General features: G+C 35.9%; 1 protein-coding gene across 5 annotated transcripts in view; it reads right to left on the bottom strand.

Annotated features, from left to right (window-relative positions):
* The window catches only part of MTBP (MDM2 binding protein), an 81,679-nt gene that overhangs the window by 22,913 nt on the left and 38,156 nt on the right, over window positions 1-20,610 (bottom strand). For all 5 annotated transcript variants that reach the window (XR_011421378.1, XM_070221776.1, XM_070221778.1 and 2 more), the window contains 4 exons: window positions 20,145-20,318; window positions 18,579-18,686; window positions 11,497-11,658; window positions 6,534-6,651 (listed from right to left, as the gene is read on the bottom strand). Coding sequence is in view for 4 of the 5 variants with exons in the window: in XM_070221776.1 (XP_070077877.1) it covers window positions 6,534-6,651; window positions 11,497-11,658; window positions 18,579-18,686; window positions 20,145-20,318 (562 nt within the window). In the remaining variant the exon portion in view is untranslated. The remainder of the gene's footprint in view (window positions 1-6,533; window positions 6,652-11,496; window positions 11,659-18,578; window positions 18,687-20,144; window positions 20,319-20,610) is intronic.

The following is a 20,610-nucleotide window of genomic DNA, read 5'->3' as shown; positions in this document are numbered from 1 at the left end:
AAAATAAAGGAGTTTATCACAAGAAATCAGTTCTACAAGAAATGCTGAAGGGACTTATTTAAGTGGGAAAGAGAAGACCACAAATAGGGATAAGAAAATTATCAAAAAAAAACCCCCAAAAAACCAGGCAATAAAATCACTGACAAAGGCAAAAATACAGTAAACGCAGCAGATCAACCACCTATGAAGATCATATATAGGTCAAAAGACAAAAGTACTAAAATTACCTATTACAATGAGAACAGGATAATGGATAGACACACAGAAAACAAGAGATTAGATATGATTTCAAAAACATAAAATGTGGAAGGAGGGGAGTAAAAGAGTAGAGCTATTAGAAAGAGGTCAAGCTAAAGAGAATATCAACTCAATACAGATTGCTATATATGTAGACTATTATATAGAAACCTCATGGTAATCACAAACCAGAAACCTATAATGAGTAAACAAATAAGTCAGAGGAAAGAAATCAAGCATCTTCCTAAAGAAAGCCATCAAACTACAAGGGAAGACAGCACGAGAAGAAAGGAACAAGGAAGAACTACTAAAACATCCAGAGAAAAACAGTAACAAAACGGCAATAAATACATTTTTATCAATAGCTACATTAAATGTCAATGGACTAAATGCTCTAATCAAAAGGCATAGGGTGGCCAATTGGATAAAAGAACAAGACCCATATATATGCAGCATACAAGAGACACTCTTCAGAACTAAGGACACTGACAAACTGAAAGTGAAAGGATGGAAAGAGATGTTCCACGCAAAAGGCAAAGAAAAGAAAGCAGGGGTAGCAATACTTACATCAGACAAAGTAGACTTTAAAACAAAAACTGTAACAACAGACAAAGAAGGGAACCACATAATGACAAAGGGAACAATCCAACAAGAGGATTAACACTTGTAAATATCTATGCACCCAACATAGGAGGACCTAAATATATAAAGCAACTATTATCAGATATAAAAGGAGAGGTAGACAGTAACACAATACTAGGGGACTTCAACACTCCACTTACACCAATGGATAGATCATCCAAACAGAAGATCAATAAGGAAACACTGGCCTTAAACAACACATTAAACCAGATGGACTTAGTAGACATATATAGAACATTCCATCCAAAAACCACAGAATACACATTCTTTTCAAATGCATATGGAACATCCTCCAGGACTGATCACATATTAGGCCACAAAACAACTCTCAGTAAATTTAAGAAGATCGAAATAATACCAAGCATCTTTTCTGACCATAAAGGTATGAAAATAGAAATCAATTACAGGAAGAAAATCAGAAAAGCCACAAAAATGTGGAGATTAAACAAAATGCTACTGAACAACGATTGGGTCAATGAAGAAATCAAAGGAGAAATCAAAAAATACCTAGACAAATGAAAATGAAAATACAACATGCCAAAATCTATGGGATACAGCAAAAGTGGTTCTAAGAAAGTTTATAGCAATTGAGGCCTATCATAACAAACAAGAAAAATCCCAAATAAACAATATAACAGTGCACCTAAAGGTACTGGAAAAAGAAGAACAAACACAGCCCAAAATCAGCAGAAGGAAGGAAATAATAAAAATCAGAGCAGAAATCAACGAAATACAGACTAAAAACAAAATAGAAAAAATTAATGAAACCAAGAGCTGGTTCTTCGAAAAGATAAACAAAATTCACAAACCTTTAGCTAGACTCACCAAGAACAAAAGAGAGAAGGCTCAAACAAATAAAATCAGAAATGAAAGAGGAGAAATTACAACACACACCTCAGAAATACAAAAGATAATAAGAGAATATTATGAAAAGCTATATGCCAACAAATTGGATAATCTAGAAGAAATGGATAAATTCTTAGGATCATACAACCTTCCAAAACTGGATCAAGAAGAAGTAGAGAATCTGAATAGACAAAACACCAGCAAGGAGATCGAAACAGTAATAAAAAACCTCCTAAAACATGAAAGTCCAGGACCAGATGGCTTCCCTGGTGAATTCTACCAAATATTCAAAGAAGACTTAATACCTATCCTCAAACTCTTCCAAAAAATTTAAGAGGATGGGAGGCTTCCTAACTCATTTTACGAAGCCAACATTATCCTGATACCAAAACCAGATGAGGACAACACAAAAAAAGAAAATTACAGGCCAATATCACTGATAAACATTGATGCAAAAATCCTCAACAAAATACTAGCAAATCGAATACAACAATATATTAAAAAGATCATACATCATGATCAAGTGGGTTTTATTCCAGGGATGCAGGGATGGTTCAATATCCACAGATTGATCAATGTGATACACCACATTATTAACAAAATGAGGAATAAAAATCTCATGATCATCTCCAGAGACGCAGAGAAAGTATCTGACAAGACACAGCATCCATTTATGATAAAAACGCTAAATAAAATGGGTATAGAAGGAAAATACCTCAACATAATAAGGGCCATATATGACAAAGCCACCACAAATATCATTCTCAACGGAGAAAAACTGAGAGCTATCCCTATAACAACAGGAACCAGACAAGGATGCCCACTCTTACTACTCTTATTTAACATAGTATTGGAAGTCCTAGCCAGAGCAATCAGGCAAGAAAAAGAAAAATAAAGGGAGTCAAATTGGAAAAGAAGTGAAACTGTCACTATTTGCAGACAACATGATTTTATATACAGAAAACCCTACAGAATCCACTAAAAAATTTTAGAAATAATAAATGAATACAGTCAAGTCACAGGATACAAAATCAATATGCAAAAATCGGTGCATTTCTATACACTAGCAACGAAGTAGCAGAAAGAGAAATTAAAAATACAATCACATTTACAATTGCAACAAAAAGAATAAAATATCTAGGAATAAACTTAACCAAACAGGTGAAAGATCTGTAAACCGAAAACTATACAACGTTGTTCAGAGACATTGAAGAAGACACAAAGAAACAGAAAGATATCCTGTGCTCTTGGATTGGAAGAATTAACCTAGTTAAAATGTTCATACTTCCTAAAGCAATTGATAGATTCAATGCAATCCCTATCAAAATTCCAACATTTTTCACAGAAATTAAACAAAGAATCTTAAAATTTATATCTAACAACAAAAGACCCTGAATAGCCAAAAGAATCCTGAGGAAAAAGAACAAAGCTGGAGGTATCACACTCCCTGATTTCAAAATATGCTACAAAGCTATAGTAACCAAAACAGCATGGTACTGGCACAAAAAAAGACAAATAGAACAATGGAACAGAATCGAGAGTCCAGAAATAAACTCACACATATATAGACAGCTGATTTTCAACAGGGAATCCAAGAGCAGACAATGGAGAAAGGTGAGTCTTCAATAAATGGTGTTGGAAAAACTGGACAGCCACATGTAAAAGAATGAAAGCAGACCATCATCTTATACCATGCACAAAAATCAACTCAACACGGATTAAAGGCTTGAATGGAAGACCTGAAACCACGAAACTTCTGGAAGAAAACATAAGCAGCATGCTTTTTGACATCGGTTTTAGCAGCATATTTTCAAGTACCATGTCTGACTGGGGAAGGGAAACAAAAGAAAAAATAAACAAATGGGACTACATCAAACTAAAAAGCTTCTGCACAGCAAAGGAAACCATCAACACAAGGGAAAGACAACCTAACAATTGGGAGAAGATATTTGCAAACCATATATCAGATAAGGGGTTAATATCCAAAATATACAAAGAACTCATACACCTCAACAACAAATAAACCAACAACCCAGTTACAAAATGGGCAAAAGATCTGAACAGAGATTTCTCCAAAGATCTACGGCTGGTCAACAGTACATGAAAACATGTTCAACATCATTAGCTATCAGGGAAATTCAAATCAAAACTACAATGAGATATCACCTCACTCCAGTCAGAATGACGATAAATTAACAAGACAGGAAACCACAAGCGTTAGAGAGGATGTGGGGAGAAGGGAACTCTCATACACTGCTGGTGGGAGTGCAAACTGGTGCAGCCACTATGGAAAGCAGTATGAAGTGTCCTCAGAAAATTAAGACTAGATCTACCATATGATCCAGCTACCCCACTGCTGGGTATTTATCCAAAGGACTTGAAAACACAAATGCACAAAGATACATGCACCCCTATGTTCATCGCAGCATTATTCACAATAGCTAAGACTTGGAAGCAACCTAGGTGCCCATCAAGGGACAAATATATAAAGAAGATGTGGTATATGTACACAACGGAACACTACTCAACCATAAGAAATGAGGAAATCCAGCCATTTGTGATAACATGGAGAGACCTTGAGGGAATTATGCTAAGTGAAATAAGTCAGAGGGAGAAAGGCAAATACCATATGATCTCATTCATAAGTAAAAGATAAAAGCAACAAACAAACGCATAGCAACAGAGATTGGATTGATGGCTACCAGAAGGGAAGGGGGAGGAAGGAGGGCAAAAGGGGTGATTAGGCACATGATTAGGCACATGTATGTGGTGATGGATCATAATCAGTCTTTGGATGGTGAATATGATGTAATCTACACAGAATTTGAAATATGTTATCATGTATGTCTGAAAGTTACATAATGTTATAATCCAATCTTACTGCTATAAAAACAAAAATTAAAAAAATAAATAAATAAAATGGAGAAAAAAATACAATAAAATTGATGGGCAAGAAACTGAAGTTCTTTGGTGGGTAACATGTCCTTTTCTCAACCTTCTTTCTTGATTATCTCCTTCCTCCTGACCTATAAATGTTCCTCCTAACCTATAAATGTTAGAGATCCTCAGCGGGTAGTCTTAAACCATTTCTTTTCTCTACATGGTCTAACCAAGAGATCTCATACACTCGTATGTATTTAAAAACCCCTTTTGATGATAACTCCATATTGACTTTCAGATTTCTCCTCCAGTCTACTTGATATGTCCACTTGCATAATCCATAGATCAAACTTAAATTCCTAAAGCAGAACGCTTGATTTTCCCCCCAAAGCTATTCATACCCCAACTTCCTACCAGACTTCCCCATCCCATAAATGAGAATACCACTTACCCTGTTGTTCAAGCCAGAAATCTAAATTATCTTGAATGCCTCTTTCCCTGTCCTCCACGTCCAAACCATCACAGGGAGTTTTTTCCAGTTTACCACAAAAATATACCCCAAATTTGTTCTCTACTACTACTCTCATTGAAATCAAAGTTCTCCCTCACGTAGCCTACAGAAAAGAGTACCTAACTGATCGCTCTATTCCTAGTATCTTCCTCTTGCAATCTGTGTGTCACAAAAGAGCAAAACTAACTTTGAAAAATCAGATCACATCACTTTTTTTTTAATTTATTATTTTTCCTTCTTCTCCCCAAAGTCCCCCAGTACATAGTTGTGTATTCTAGTTGTGGATCCTTCTAGTTGTGCCACGTGGCACGCCGCCTCAGCATGGCCCGATGAGTGATGCCATGTCCATGCCCAGGATCCGAACCGACAAAACCCTGGGCAGCTGAAGTAGAGTGCGCAAACTTAACCACTCGGCCACGGGGCCGGCCACACATCACTCTTTTGCATATAATCCTTCAAAAGCTTACCAATGCACTAACAATAAAATCCAAAATCTGTATGATGAACTATAAGGCCCTGTGTAACTAAACGTACTTCACTCACTTGTCCATTAGGTCTCAGCTCAAATGTAACCTCAGAAAGCATCCCTGACCATCTACCTCATCTAAGTTACCACCACTTCTGCCCCCTCAACAAATAAAATTATCCTCCCTCAGTCCGGTTGCTTGTTTCATTCATTTACACATAGAGTAACTTATTATAGTTACTTGTCTGGTTACTTGTTTTCTGTTGACTGTCTCTCCCCTTAAAAGGTAAGATTTAAGAGGAGAGTCTGAGACATAGCTGGTGCTCAATAAATATCTGCTGCTATATAAACAAAATATTATAGTAAGTCATAAATGTAATCAATAGAAGAGCTAAAAATAAAAACATGATTTGCAATGTGTGGGAGGAGGGCAATGTGAGAGAGCTAAATTCTTCCTTCATTCCATCATTCAACAATTATGGACTGAGCGCTTACTATGTACTGAATCAAAAAAACAAAAACAAAACAAACAAAAAGCTCTGCCTCCTCAGGTTAATTAATAGGTACTATCCAAACATATAAGAATGTAAAGCAGGAACAGTTTAAAGTGGCTCGGAGGAGAAGAGTACTATTACTTCATTTTTGTGTGTTCCTGTATGGATTATAAATTTTTCTTAGATATTCATATACTTGCATATATCTATGGAAGATGGTCTCCAAAGCCATCCACTCAAATATTAACTGTAATTATGCAAACCTGGAAAGTACAAGAAGAAGGGGAAGAAGAGCGTTTCATCAACGTGCTGCTTCATAACGCTCTATCTAGCTGTCTATTTACAGCCAGCATACATTTCTTTTACATAAAACTATAAACTACTAACATCTCATAAACGCAATGTAAGAATTAAGAAAAAAAGTTCATTTAAAAATACTGAGCTATTTAAATATTACCTCATTTTTTGTTTAGCTTTTTCAAAAGTTTCCAAATTTTGAAGAACATGCCTTTCTGGCCATTCCAGAGGATTGGTTTCCACTAGACTTGAAGAAACAGGTTCTACTGGACTGACGTCTAAAGAGAAAGAAACACATATAAGTATCAAAAAGTATTAACATACTGAATTTCACTATTACAAATATACACATGTAGTGTGTGCATACGTGCACATGTATGTATAAAGATAAAGGCATGGTGGATTAAATGTACAATAACTTACCTCAGGCATTTATTAAGAATATCTCTGATGGCCTTAAGTGTGCAAAATGTCACAGAAAAATTTTTTGAAAAGGAAAAAAAATCCATGTTAACCTTTATTTATTTTACTATCACCTCATAATAAAAGTTATGAGCTAGAATTTTGAAAATGAATTAGCACTGTGAGGACTCATGCAGAATAAAAGCATAACTGCTATTTTTTGTGAAGTTAGGAGGCAACTGTGTGGAGAATATATTGGCTATACTATGTGATTTTCCTAATACAAACAGGAATTACCACGACATCCAGAAAAATTCCTGTCTTTAAAAGAGATTGCCTCATTCTCAAAAGCATAATAATACAATAAATAACTTATGACGGTTCTCAGGTAAAGGTTACTTTAGAAATAATTACATTATCTATTAATGTAAGATGCCTTAACATACACATCTTCAAGTAAATGACTAACATTAAGTGTTATTTTGCTACTAATAAATCTTATATGTAAGGGTTTAACTATCTTTCTAGCTAGTATGCTGTAACAAACTAACATTGAGATTGTTGATAACGCTGGTTCTCAACAAAAATATGAAGGGATAGCTTCCATTTTCATTATAAATTATGAGTACATCCAAACTGTTTTAGTACAGGCAAAATTACTAACAGTACGACTTTTCTGGAGTCCAAAACTATCTGGTTTTTAAAATTGTTTTGAACTATTACACACTGTTGAATAAACTGAATGAAAATTATTAAAAGTTAGCTGTTTGACTAACCATCAGCCCTGACAAAAATGCCCATTTATACGTTAGGGTCTTACAAAATGATGATGATTTGATAAAGGGATTTTTAAACAACAACAACAAAAATTAAACATAAATGAAAATAGAAGTCAACTGCAAGTTATTTTCTCTTTACTTATTAAAATATTTAGCCTTGAATATTTTAAAATATTTTTAATGCCAACATTGGATTGCCCCCACCAAACGTCTTCCAAATATACCACTCCCCACTTCTTAATAAGGGTGATGAAACACTGACAAAATGTAATGAGCTTTATAATGAAATAATCTGCTCTTTAATGTTGACATGGCTTTCCACGAGAAGTATAAAGAAAAAATTCATTAGCAGTTCTGAACAGTTGCATCATAAGTTCACCAAAGAATACAAGCCACATTAAATAAAAGTAAACATGAATAGTTCTTAAATATTACAATGTAATTATTAACTTTGACAATGAAACTCGCATAAATATAACTGACATCAGCTAAACATTAAGGAATGGATGGACAAACACTCATATGTACCATGTCTCTCTTTAATATATTTATTTATTTATTTACTTTTCCTTCTTCTCCCCAAAGCCCCCAGTACATAGTTGTGTACTGTAGTTGTGGGTCCTTCTAGTGGTGGCATGTGGTACGCTGCCTCAGCATGGCCTGATGAGTGGTGCCATGTCCTCGCCTAGGATCCGAATCCGTGAAACCCTGGGCCGCCAAAGCAGAGCACGCGCGCTTAACCACTCGGCCACGGGGCAGGCCCTATAATATTATTCTTACAGTAAAATAAACACAATATTTTATTTATGTGGCAGTCAAGACACTGGGCCATGCTGACAACCAAAAGCACAAAAAGGGCCTCTGAGAAATGAAGAACACTGCTTTTTTTAGAGAAGAAAGCATTTTACTTTATAAGAGAAACAAAGAAATGGAAGCAATACAACAGGGAAGTAGGGACTCAAAACTGCCCAAAAAAATCATAAATCAGGGCAAACAAAAGGAAAATATTGCAGATGACAATATGTGATTAATGAATGTAGGTCATTATAGCCTCACATACCTAAATATGAATAAATCACAAAGAAAAGGTTATATTATAATTGGTATATTCTGTTTAATAAAGCAAGAATTATAAACACACACTAGAAGATTCTTATTAAAATGTTTGAAATACTAAAATTGTGATCTTACAGAATTACCTAGAAAACTCCTTCATGCAGTGTGTTTATGTGCCCCATGGTCCAGGTAAAGGAGACAGTTATTGTATTATGAATTCAGGTATCACACTTGGCATTGTGAAAGTCTTTAGCAATTTTGTGGCAAAGAGTAAATAAAATGATTAGATCAAGACATTTTCTCCATACTGACTTTCATCTGTTACACATGCTAGAGGTTTTATAAAAAAATAACTAGATCAATAATTCTAATGATTGTTAATAACTCCTAATGTGCATGGTTGCAAATAATGGGTCAGAATATGAAACGTGATTGACCTTCCCGCTTCTTCTGCTATGTAATTTGCATGTAGTTATAGATGTATTTACTCAAACAAAAGCTACAAAGGATGTTAAAAAGCACAACTTCATTCTTAGGTGTCATGTTCAAATGTACAACCTGTCGATTTCAGTTCAGGTTCTGCAAATCTTCAGGGTTTCTTTCATTTGTTTAACAATTATTTTGAGGGGACCTACTCCTATGAGCCAGATACAGCAAACAGGCATACCCCTTACCTTCAGAGAACACATGGCTGAGAGAGAAGACAAATAGTTAACAGATAATTACATACACAGTACATAATTTAAACTGTGAGAAATAACTTGAAGAAAAACTATAGGGAACGAGTACAACAGGAATCAATTTAAACTTGGGAAGGATTGAGAAAGCCTTTTCGAGAAAGTGCTGTTTAAATCAAGATCTGAAGAATGACTACCAGTTAACCAGGTAAAGACTGGGAGAAAAGTATTCCAGAAAGAGGACACAGCATGAGTAAAGTTCCTGAGGTGGAAAGGAATGTGTCACGTTCAAGGAACGGAAAGACTCTGAGGTAACAAGGGAACAGTGAGGTGACACTAGAGGACGCCAGAATAAGCACAAGACCAGATATCACTTAGGGTCTTTACAAGCCATGTTAAGGACAAGGCATTCTATGTACAATGGGAAGCAATCAAAAAGGTTTGAGCCAAGGAGCGACATAACCTGATTTATTTTAAGGTGAGCACTCCTGTAGTTAAGTGTGTTAACAATGTCCTAGAACTCGACTTTGTGCTGGTAACTGTAAGATACGTTTCCATAAACTGATATAACAACCCTTGCAATTATTTCAGCCCTTCCTACCTTTCAGTTGTTACCTCCTACACAAATCCTCCCAGTCAGCCAACCTCTCTCTGGATCTCAGTTTGCCCTTTTTCACCTCCTTGACTCTGGGTATGCTGCTTGCTCTACCTGGAGAATCCTATCTTCTCCTCTCGACGTAGACCCTATACATCTCTTAAAACCTACATCAAGCCCCTTGGCACCTAAAGAAAGGATTCTGTGATTATTCCACCTTAATTAGATTCCTCTCCTTTAAATTCATATTTATTTACTTAACCAACAAATATATAGCACTTACTTCATACCAGGCAACTTTCTAAACAATTTACAAATAATTCATTTAATCCTCATAACAATCTATGCCATCCCTAATTTAAAGATGAAAAAACCCGAGGCTCAGAGAGGTTAGAAAACTTGCCCAAGGTCACACAGCAAGCAAGCTGCAGAGCTGGGATTCACCCTTGTTAGTCTTGCTCCAGAGCCCATGCTGTAACAAAGAAGTTATGCTCTCTCACTTATCGAACACAGCCTCCATTCACAAGTAACCTTATACTTTCTCCAACATCTTTCAGATTATTCTGCACTGCTATTTAACTTTGGTACTAATATGTAAACAATGATGATAATGATAATGCAAATGGCAGCTAACAATCTTTTAGCATTTATTATGTTCTAAGTGTTTTACATGCATCAACTCATTTAATCCTCAAAATAACCCTAGTAAGTGGGTAATATTACCCCCATTTTAAACATGAGGAAGTAGATGCATGGAACTTGCCCAAAGACATTCAGCCAGCAAGTGACAAAACTGAGATTTGAACCTGGCAGTCTAGCTCCAGAGCCTGGGTTTTTGAACATGGCACGATATGCTGTGCTTGTATTTTGCTTTCCAAATAGATTAGAAGCCTACTGAAAGCCAAGGACCAAAATTTTACTTCTTTTGTACCTTTATGGTGTCAAACAGAGAAAAGGTACTGAACAAACATTCATTGGTCACTTTCTTATTAACCTATGGAATAAAAATGATTCTCAGAATAAAAACAAAAAACCATCCTGTACATTTAAAATGCCAGACAATCATAAAATGCTTTCTCGTTAGATCCTGAAAAGCTTCACACTATTCAAATTCATCACAAAAACAGAAAGAAATGCAAGTTAATATAGAAATGATTTCCTGCTTCTTCAGAGAAGTTTGGTGACCGTTCTTATATAATGAACAGCAAATGTGGAGCATCTCATTAGATGTAGTTTTAACTATATTAAATTTATTGTGTAAGTTCTACTTTTCTCAACTTATGAAAACATAACTTAATGGAAATGCACCCATTCCAGCAGATTAATAAAAGCAGCTAAGAGGGATCACCTTAAAATGCTTCTCCCTCTGTTCAAAAACAATTATACCAAACATGCTTAATGAAGCTATCAGAAAGTTTTTAATGTTTAAATGATGAGAAATACAGCTCATCATATATACATACACACTTGTATAAACAAATATATACACATCACTATTTAAATTTATAAGATACAACTTGATTTGATCACTACATTCTATTGGTTTTAATAATAAAGAACTGTCATAAATGCCACACACACACACAAATAAGTAATAATTAACAAAAAACTTACCATTTAACACATTCGAGGTTTTAATGTTGTCTGTCTTTATTAGAACTGTTTTAGGAGTAATAGCATCAAAATGATCTAAAAAGCGTTCCCTTGTGAGTAGTAATAAACTTTTGAGTTCATCAACAGAAACTACTTCGGGCTGTGTTGCCAACTTTTTCCTTTCTGTAAGACAACAAATTAGTATGATTAACCGTGTGACTGCTATTTTAAAGCCTCTCTAGAGCACATCTACCACTCTTTTATGGGAAATATTTTCAAAAGTAAAACAAGTGAACTTCTCCATTAAATCATCATGCCTGTGTAGGCCTGGTTTCATTTTCAATCCATTTGTAGGTAATAGTAGAATTTCCAGTTACACGAGATAAACAGAAATAGAGTCATTTGTTAACACCAAAAGTGATAAAGGGTAAAGGCAAGTTTACAAAAGTTTTCTGAAATATATTGCAGAGCATGAAGAGTGGCCTTCTGTTGGTGTTTATGTGAAAATCAAACCTCTAAGACTTTCAGTTAAATATAGTAGCTTGGTCACTTCCACCTATTTCTTCTCCTTCCCCAAAACTAGAATCACAGCATGGGAATAGGAAAGAACCACAAAAGAAAAAACAATAAATAATGACAGTTTTCAACAAATTTTGGAAGATGCTGGCGGAGTGGTAACTGAGCCGGCAGAACAGAGGGTCAACGTGGGCGCCCAGAGGCACTCCGTGAGGTTTAGGCAAATGGTGGCGTCCTGGGCTAAACCAGGACAGGATGAGTGGATGTTTAGGGGGAGAGCAGTGAGAACTAAAGGGCCCCACCCCTCCCTCCAGCTCTCACACACTCTGCTCTCATCTTTTGGGTAGAAACTGAAGAGGAGTCTCCGACTATGGATGCAGGTACAGTGAAAGGTAGCATTGATGCGGGGGCTAAAACTAAGGGATTAAATAAGAATCTACATACTGAGAGGCTGGACTCCCAGCCCTGTAGCCAGAAAGTTAGCAGCTACAAAAGCCCGACTGCAAAGATTCAAGGATTCTCCTTTTGAAAAACTGAACTCCCCAGAGAAAAGAGCACAATACTGATATTGAAGTGGAGGTAGGGGTAGGAGCTCACAACCAAAATGTTGAATTGTCACTCCATCACTCTACAGAGCAGACTGCCAGATATTATATCAGAGTGAGGCATATAAAACTTCCAATTTAAAACAGGACAGGGAGAAAGAATGACCAGACATTTAAGGAAAGGTGTTGCGGAGAAGGCGACTCTGCGTTTCCATGGTCTTATGTTTATACACGTAAGGACTGTTACTCAGTAACACTTCCAGCTCCCCTCTCCCTCCCATTACTCACTGCCAATCTGCAGAAGAAGCTAGGCATGCTCTGATCAGACCCTTGCTCTCCGACTGTCATCTGAGTTAGCACGTCCTCAGGATGCATGCCCTCTGTAATGTGGAAAGGGCCCTTTCACCCTCAGGGCTGATCTGTAGTTGTCTGGCTCTGATAGTCATTCAGGGGGTAGATTCAATTCTGGGTGTATTTTCAGAAAACTCTCCTGGACATAGTAATTTAAACTCCATCTGTGCGTTTCTTAGGTTTATTTCTCAATTAGTTCCAACTCCGGGAGGCGAAAGGAGTACTATTTATTAGGGCTCAATTTTAAAAAAGTTCAAGATGAACAAGAGGGACCAAAGTAAACAAAGAGAAAAAGGAGCTCAGCAGAAACAAAACACTGCAAGGAAAGCTCGCTATAATTAATATTCTCAAAGAAATAAGAGAAGGTACTATACCCGTCAACAAGAACAGGATGCTTTGATAAAGGAATAATCAATGAGCAAGAAAAGACTAAGCACAAGAGCTCAAACTTAAAATTCCATATGAGAGCTTACAGTAAAATGCAAGATAGCCTGCAGAAACTGGAATAAAAAGATAACAATATAGAAATAGGAAAGAAAATTAGGCATTCTGTCCATGAAAGCCATAACATAATAAGAGCTCTAGAAAGAGAGAAAAGAGAAAATGGGAGAAAGGAAATTATTAGAGATAAGAAAAATTTTCAGACTTAAGGATGTGAATCTTCTATGGCAATGGCCCATCAAGTACACAGATCAAGAAATTTTGTGGGGTGGGGAAGGGAAGGATATACACACACTCTGATTCAGAGTAAAGCTTCCAGAGATAAAGCTTCTTGAGATAAAGTTTCCAGAGAGAGACTAAAAACAAATAAATCAAAAATAGATCACTGCAAAGACTAAGAATAGTATTCGATTTCTCAACAGGAGTATAGCAATAGAGAAGACAATGAAACAATGTCTTCAAGATTCTGGGGGTAAATGATTTTCAACCTAGAGTTCTGTATGAATTATCAATCAAGCAAAGATATTTTCAGATATTCAAGAGCTCAAAAAATTTATGCCCCATGAACTTTTACTCAAGAAGCTACTGAAAAATACGCTCCAACCAAACACGGGAGTAATCCAAGAAAGAGGGGGTTGAGGGGTCTACAGAAAAGGACATTCCAAAGCAAGGGAAGAAGGAAGAAAAGTTTCTAAGATGTCAGCGGGTTTAATAAGCAACTCGTCCATTATAGAGCAAACTATGAACCACTGGAAAAAAATTAAAAGAAATAAAAAGGAACTGCTGTGTCTGAACACACGATGAATTTAACGATAGGTGTGTGGCAGAAATGTTGGAGCCTTTGGAAAATCATGACAATATTTTGCCTGTAAAGAAGCGTGGGCAAACTTAAAATAGGTGATTATCAAGCATAAGACAAACAAAGCTTACACAGGAAAGGAGAGTTGGTCAATATATACTTTACGACTCAGCAGTAAACCTATTTACATAGTTATAATAATGTTAAAACTACCATTGATAACCAAAATTCATGACTTCCCTCTAAAGGGTGGAAAGGGTAAGTAAAGATGAGGTAAGCAAAGTCTTTATCTTCTGTAGTTAGATGTCAAGATAATGTCTGAAACTGGTAAATCAAGAAATAGCAGTGTACACATATTATTTAGAAAAGTGGAGAAAATGTCAGGAAAATCAGCTGGGAGAGCTGAGGATAGCTGCCTATAGACAGAGACTGAAAGATGGGGAGGAGAGAGTAGGGTACTGCTGTTCTCCATTTTAACTTTTTTAGTACCATTTGGATTTTTAAATTATACCCATGTATTACTTGAATAAAAATATTTCATTTTTAAAATACTTCTTGACCAATAACATTTTCTTCCATAATAAAATAGTAAACTCTAAATTCAGAGAATTCAATTCAACAGACATTTACTGAGTATGTGCTGCCTGCAAAGCACTGTGCTGTGCCCTCAGACACAGAGGATTAAAGCACCTTATATGACACCACCTGAGGTTGGGACATAAATAATGCAAGGGAGGAGGCTGAGAAGGAAGTAGCCAGTCTCGAGGTATACTGTAGAACACCAGATTTACGATACACGCCTCTGGAAAATCCCACCTCCCCAGTGTGGATATTGGTAGGGTCGTTCCAGTTCTGATCCAAGATAAGTGACACACAGTTTTTGCAGTCAAGAACATTCGTAATGGTAAAGTAAGAGTTGTAATATGCGCTGCTTTGACTACATCTTGGTGAGAAAATAAAAAGCAATGAAGCTGTACAGTCTGCTGGGAGCTATTCTAAAACGAAGAGTTATCAACGGTTTGCTTTCATCTGAAAGATGCACAATAAATAGTGTGCTTCAGAAATTAGCTCTACATTTTTATTAACATTAAAAATATACTTAAATCATAAACCTGACCTAAGCTTATTAAAACTGTCAATTATATTACAACATTGGGCAATTTGGAGAGCAGGGTAGGAGTTCCTATTGACCTTGATAACTGAGAAATAGAGAAAACAGGAAGTTTACTAGGGTTATGAGCAAGATAATTCACTTAGGTGAAAAATAATCTACACAAATGAATCTGCACACAAGTGGCAGCTAAAGATTTGAGAGAAAAACATTGGACTAAAGTCTAAAAATGAATCAGCAAAAGAATACTATTCCTAAAAAACCTAGTAATAACTAAGGATTTCTTAAAGAAAAATATAGAGTAGGGTATCTAAAAGTATCAGCAGATTGAGCATCAATCAGTTTTCTACTGGGTTCTATAAATTTAAAAAAAGATGAGGGAACTCAGAGTAGTGACCAGAATACTGGAGCAAAATGACAATACTGCTGTTTTGGTGTTTGTTTTGCATCATACTGAACAGTCTTTTACTTAAAAATTGTTCAGCATTCTTTTTTTTTTGAGGAAGATTAGCCCCGAGTTAACATCTGCTACCAATCTCCTCTTTTTGCTGAGGAAGACTGGCCCTGAGCTAACATCCGTGCCCATCTTCCTCTACCTTATATGAGGGACAGCTGCCACAGCATGGCTTGCCAAGCAGTGCCATGTTCGCACCCAGGATCCAAACTGGCGAACCCCGGGGCCACCAAAGTGGAACGTGTGAACTTAACTGCCGCACCACCAGGCCAGCCCCCTGTTCAGCATTCTTAAACATTTTCTTTAAAAATCAGTGAAGCAAGATATTTAGTATTTCCAAATACAAAAAGTTATAAATTCCAAAAAAATCAAATAAAATATAAATTATAAAATTTAAACATCATTCTAATACAATAGTATTCGATATAATTTTAAAAAATAAATAAAATTAATGAAAATAAATTATTTAAAAAAATTAAACCCTAGCAGAAATTTTACTTGATTTTTGTTATTTTTAAAAACAAAGTGCCTCAATAATGTGAGTACATTCTCATGCAAACTCTTCCAGTTGCTCTTATTCAGTACTAGTCAGAGAAATAGTGGTGAAATAAAAATAAGTTTACTCCATGTCTTGTTGGTAATTTTGAAAAAAATATTTTTTGAACAACTTTGTTTTTCAGCAAAAACTATAATCCTTGTATTGATACTGAATTGTTTATTTTTTCCCAAAGAAAGCTGTTCCCATTACATTATTTAATTTTCATCATGTATAAATTAACCACAATCAATTTAAATACTTTCATATTCATATTTCACTTCTTTGAAAAATCACTGAATTGGACACAGACATTCTTACACTGGAAACTTCATTTTGCTGTCTTTTCCTCTGTCTTTTGAGATACAGGGATTCTGAACAGATGCATCTTTATCCCCCAATTTTTAATCCAGATTTAACTTTCCGGGTAGAGAAGAGACTGGTTCAGCAAGTATCTCCAGCATAAATGGATTAACCGGAACATTAATTTTAATCAAGATTTAATGCTTCAAACTGCAAATTGGCCATTTCATGGAGACGCCTAGAGCTACTAGTCCTAAGGCTTCCTTCAGCCTCCGGCCCGCTGCTTGCCCTTGCTGGTTGCCCAGTGCTGTGGCATCCTTCCAGCTGCTGCCTGTGTTACAGCTCAGCTGCTGGTGCTTCTTGCTTTTCAGCGTTTATTTAGCACTTCCATCTCCCCATCCCCAAGTAGAGCTTCCAGTCACACCTGTAAGCAGCAACGTAGTTATAGCTGTCAGTATTTCCCTGCCTAACCAAGCAGGAGGGATGGCCCTACCGGGGTCAACTCTTTTCACCCAAAGGAGAGAGGCACCAGCTTCAGAGAGCTGCCTGTTCTTCCACTCTGACAGTTTTTCTGGTCGGAAGGGTAAGAAAGAGGTGAAGATGAAAGAGAGGGGAGGTGTTGAAAGAACTGAGTTATAAAGTGCTGCAGGAAGCTTATGGCAAAGAATCGGGGCCTGCAGAAGGGTTTAGCAGGGACAGAACAAAGTCAAGAAGTGAATAATACTGCTGATTGATGTTTGAAACACAGGTTTTCCACCCACAAAAATACCAGTATTTCAGTATTTATTTTTCTTGGTGTTAACATGTACTATTTTTCGTTGAAAATGATTTGCCTTTTTAATTATATTTTTCTTGAGCTAATATCATTTTCCTAGTTAAAAAAAAAAATCATGGGGCCAGCCCAGTGGCACAGCAGTTAAGTTTGCACTTTCCGCTTTGGCGGCCCAGGGTTCACCAGTTTGGATCCTGGGTGCAGACCTATGCACTGCTTGTCAAGCCATGCTGTGGTAGGCGTCCCACATATAAAGTAGAGGAAGATGGGCGCATATGTTAGCTCAGGGCCAGTCTTCCTCAGCAAAAAGAGGATTGGCAGCAGATGTTAACTCAGGGGTAATCTTCCTCAAAAAAGAAAAGAAAAATCAATGGTGGGAGGAGTTCAACACAACACAATTACTCTGCCTTTCCATAACTGAAAAAGTAGGTACTTCTTACATGAATAATTGAAACCTAGTATTTTAAAATTATTTTCCATTGAAGAAAACAGGTACTGAATTCAAGATATTTTTAAAATGCTTTTAAAGAATGATAGCTTTTATTTTATAACGTATCTACTTAATTCTAATATTTTTTCTCTATGCAACTAATGAGACCTCAATCTGAATCAATTTCTTAGAAATTCTATACAAATTAGCTTAAAATAAGTTCGTATTAGGTACTAATGAATAGCTATTTATTAAAAAAATTTTAAGACTGATAACCAAGTTAATATATAGTAAAAGAGGAAAAATTCTAAATTACAATCCTTGAAAAAGTGTTCATTTCTAGAATAAGGAAAAATCCTTAATGCCAACTTCATGCAGTATGTGAAATGTACTTAGTTATTATTGATGGTCATGTTTTAACCTAAGAATCAATGCTCAAGTTAACATATTAATTTCTCTGGACTTGCATTTTCTTCTATTTGCAGTTTCTATCCTCCTGTTACAGCTAAAAGTATGTAAGGAGAAATTTTATAAAGAATATTAGCCAGAATAAAACCTAGGTATCTTTTCTAGCATACAATTAAAAACAACGAAATACAACATTTTCCTGGAGAAGTATTTTTCTAAAAGGTCAACAGCAATGCACAAATAAATAAGAATATTCTCCCTGATGGAAAAAAAGTTGCAGACCTTTTTTACTCTTTATCACCTCTATCGAGAATAGTTCTACAAATGAGTATCATACCCAAAAGACAACATGTTTAAAAAGTGTGAAAATAACCATGCATTATGTCTGAACAAGTCAACATTCTTACAGTAGAATGAAATGTACAAGTTGTTACTTACTCAGACATTCTTTCAAAGCCAAAGCTTGAACATTAGCTAACTGTTTCTCTCTCTGTATAAGTTGCTCCCCAGAAAAATGTGGAAGTGACGAGAAGTCAAAAGGAAAGCCTGAGAAACAGAAAAAAGTCAATATTAAAGATGTTTTATGACAACAATTAAAATTCAGTTCCTAGGAAATGTTATTATATAATTTTTTTTAAAGTCAATTATTCATTTCTTGATCTTCCATATTTCAAAATAAATAATAATTAAGCTGCAGGAAATAACCATACTAAATTATTTTGCATTTTAAACATGGACCTGCTTCTAAAATTGAAGGAATTTAGGTAGCAGAGTAGACTTCCCTCCATCGCATTTTCTTCTCAGGCTGAGCTATTGAAACTCCTACACAAGATACAGATGGAGAACGGTAGCTAGTCTCTAAAGATGGCCTCCCAGTGAACCACACCTCCTGCTATTCACCCGTTATGTAGTCCTTACATGATAAACCCAGACCCTATGAAATCAATAAGGTACGGTGAAAGTGATATGAATGACTTCTAGGCTAGGTCACAGAAAACCTTGAGGCTTCTTAGAACAAATGGTCTAAGAGATGCTAGTGACCATATAAGAAATCAGACTACCCTGAGATTATGATGTTGTGAAGAAGCCCAAGTTGGCCATGAAAAAAGGGCACGTGAAGAGAAAGACAGCTCTCATCTGTTCCAGCTATCCTAACCCAGGAGCCAAACATGTGGGTGAAGAGGCCATCTTCTAAACACTAAGTCCTGTTAAGTCTTCAAATGACTGGAGCCCCAGCTGTGTGACTGCAGTTGTATGTGGGACTTCAAAATAGAAACATGCAGCTAAGCCCAGGCAACCCACAGGACTATGAGACATAATAATAAACAGTCAGTCGTTTTTAAGCTGAATTTGCAGTGGTTTATCACACAATGATAAATAACTAAAACACAGAGCTTGGAGATAAAAGAAAAGATAAGCAATAAAATAGAATAAGATGCTTGAGAGAAAGTAAATGAAAGTGAGAAATAAATTATAGAAAAATAATATATGTTCAAACTGGAAAATACTAAAAATTCCTATTTGGAATTGAAGGCTGACCTACCAAATTTTACTAGGTATAATGCAAAAGGGATTCATTCTCTACACTCTAAATTGTTTAAATATGTTATGTTTAAAATAAAATGTAGGGCCAGCCCCAGTGGCCTAGTGGTTAAGTTTGGCATGCTCCACTTTAGCAGCCCAGGATTGGTTCCTGGGAGTGCACCTACACCACTCCTGCCAGTGGCCATGCTGTCGCAGCGGCTCACATAGAAAAAGAGGAAGATTGGCAACAGATGCTAGCTCAGGGCGAATCTTCCTCAGCAAAAAAGAGGAAGATTGCAATAGATGTTAGCTCAGGGCATGCAGAAAAAAACAAAAACAAAACCCAAAACACATAAAATAAAAGGTAAATTTACTGAAAGTAAAATGGAGTTTGGGGAAAATAAATTCATTAAAAACTGGAAAGTTAACTACATATACAAATAAACGTAAAAATATCTTCTACGTAAAGTTAACACTTACTCAATTTGATTTCTTCTGTTTTTGATTTCATCTTTCCATGAATTAAATTGAGTGCAAATGAGCCATTGATCTGGTTGGCTGAGTGAATCAGTGTGGCTTTACATTTTCTATTGCCATTACCTTGTAACAAGAGATAATAGCTAGAATGCTCTCCTTTCACTTCAACATCTGGAACTAAACAAAAACGATTATCTCAAGTAGGTGAAAACTCAGCATGCAACATGGCAGAATCATACATTTGACGCATAGGATATAATGACATTTCTATGTTATTTTAAGACAAGCTGTTACCCAATACATTTGGGGCTAGTAGTTGTTCATTTAACTGAGAAAGCTGCTAAAGCAGAGAATCATAACAAAAATGATACTTACAAAGCATAAACATTTTACTTTAATGTTGAGTTTTACCTTTAAATTAAAACTATGTGTATTCATTCATTAACTTTTGATGTTGCTCACTGGAGTT

Source organism: Equus caballus, chromosome 9, assembly GCF_041296265.1.
Source record: "Equus caballus isolate H_3958 breed thoroughbred chromosome 9, TB-T2T, whole genome shotgun sequence".
Taxonomy (NCBI): Eukaryota; Metazoa; Chordata; class Mammalia; order Perissodactyla; family Equidae; genus Equus; species Equus caballus.
This window is presented reverse-complemented; position numbering and strand designations above follow the sequence as displayed.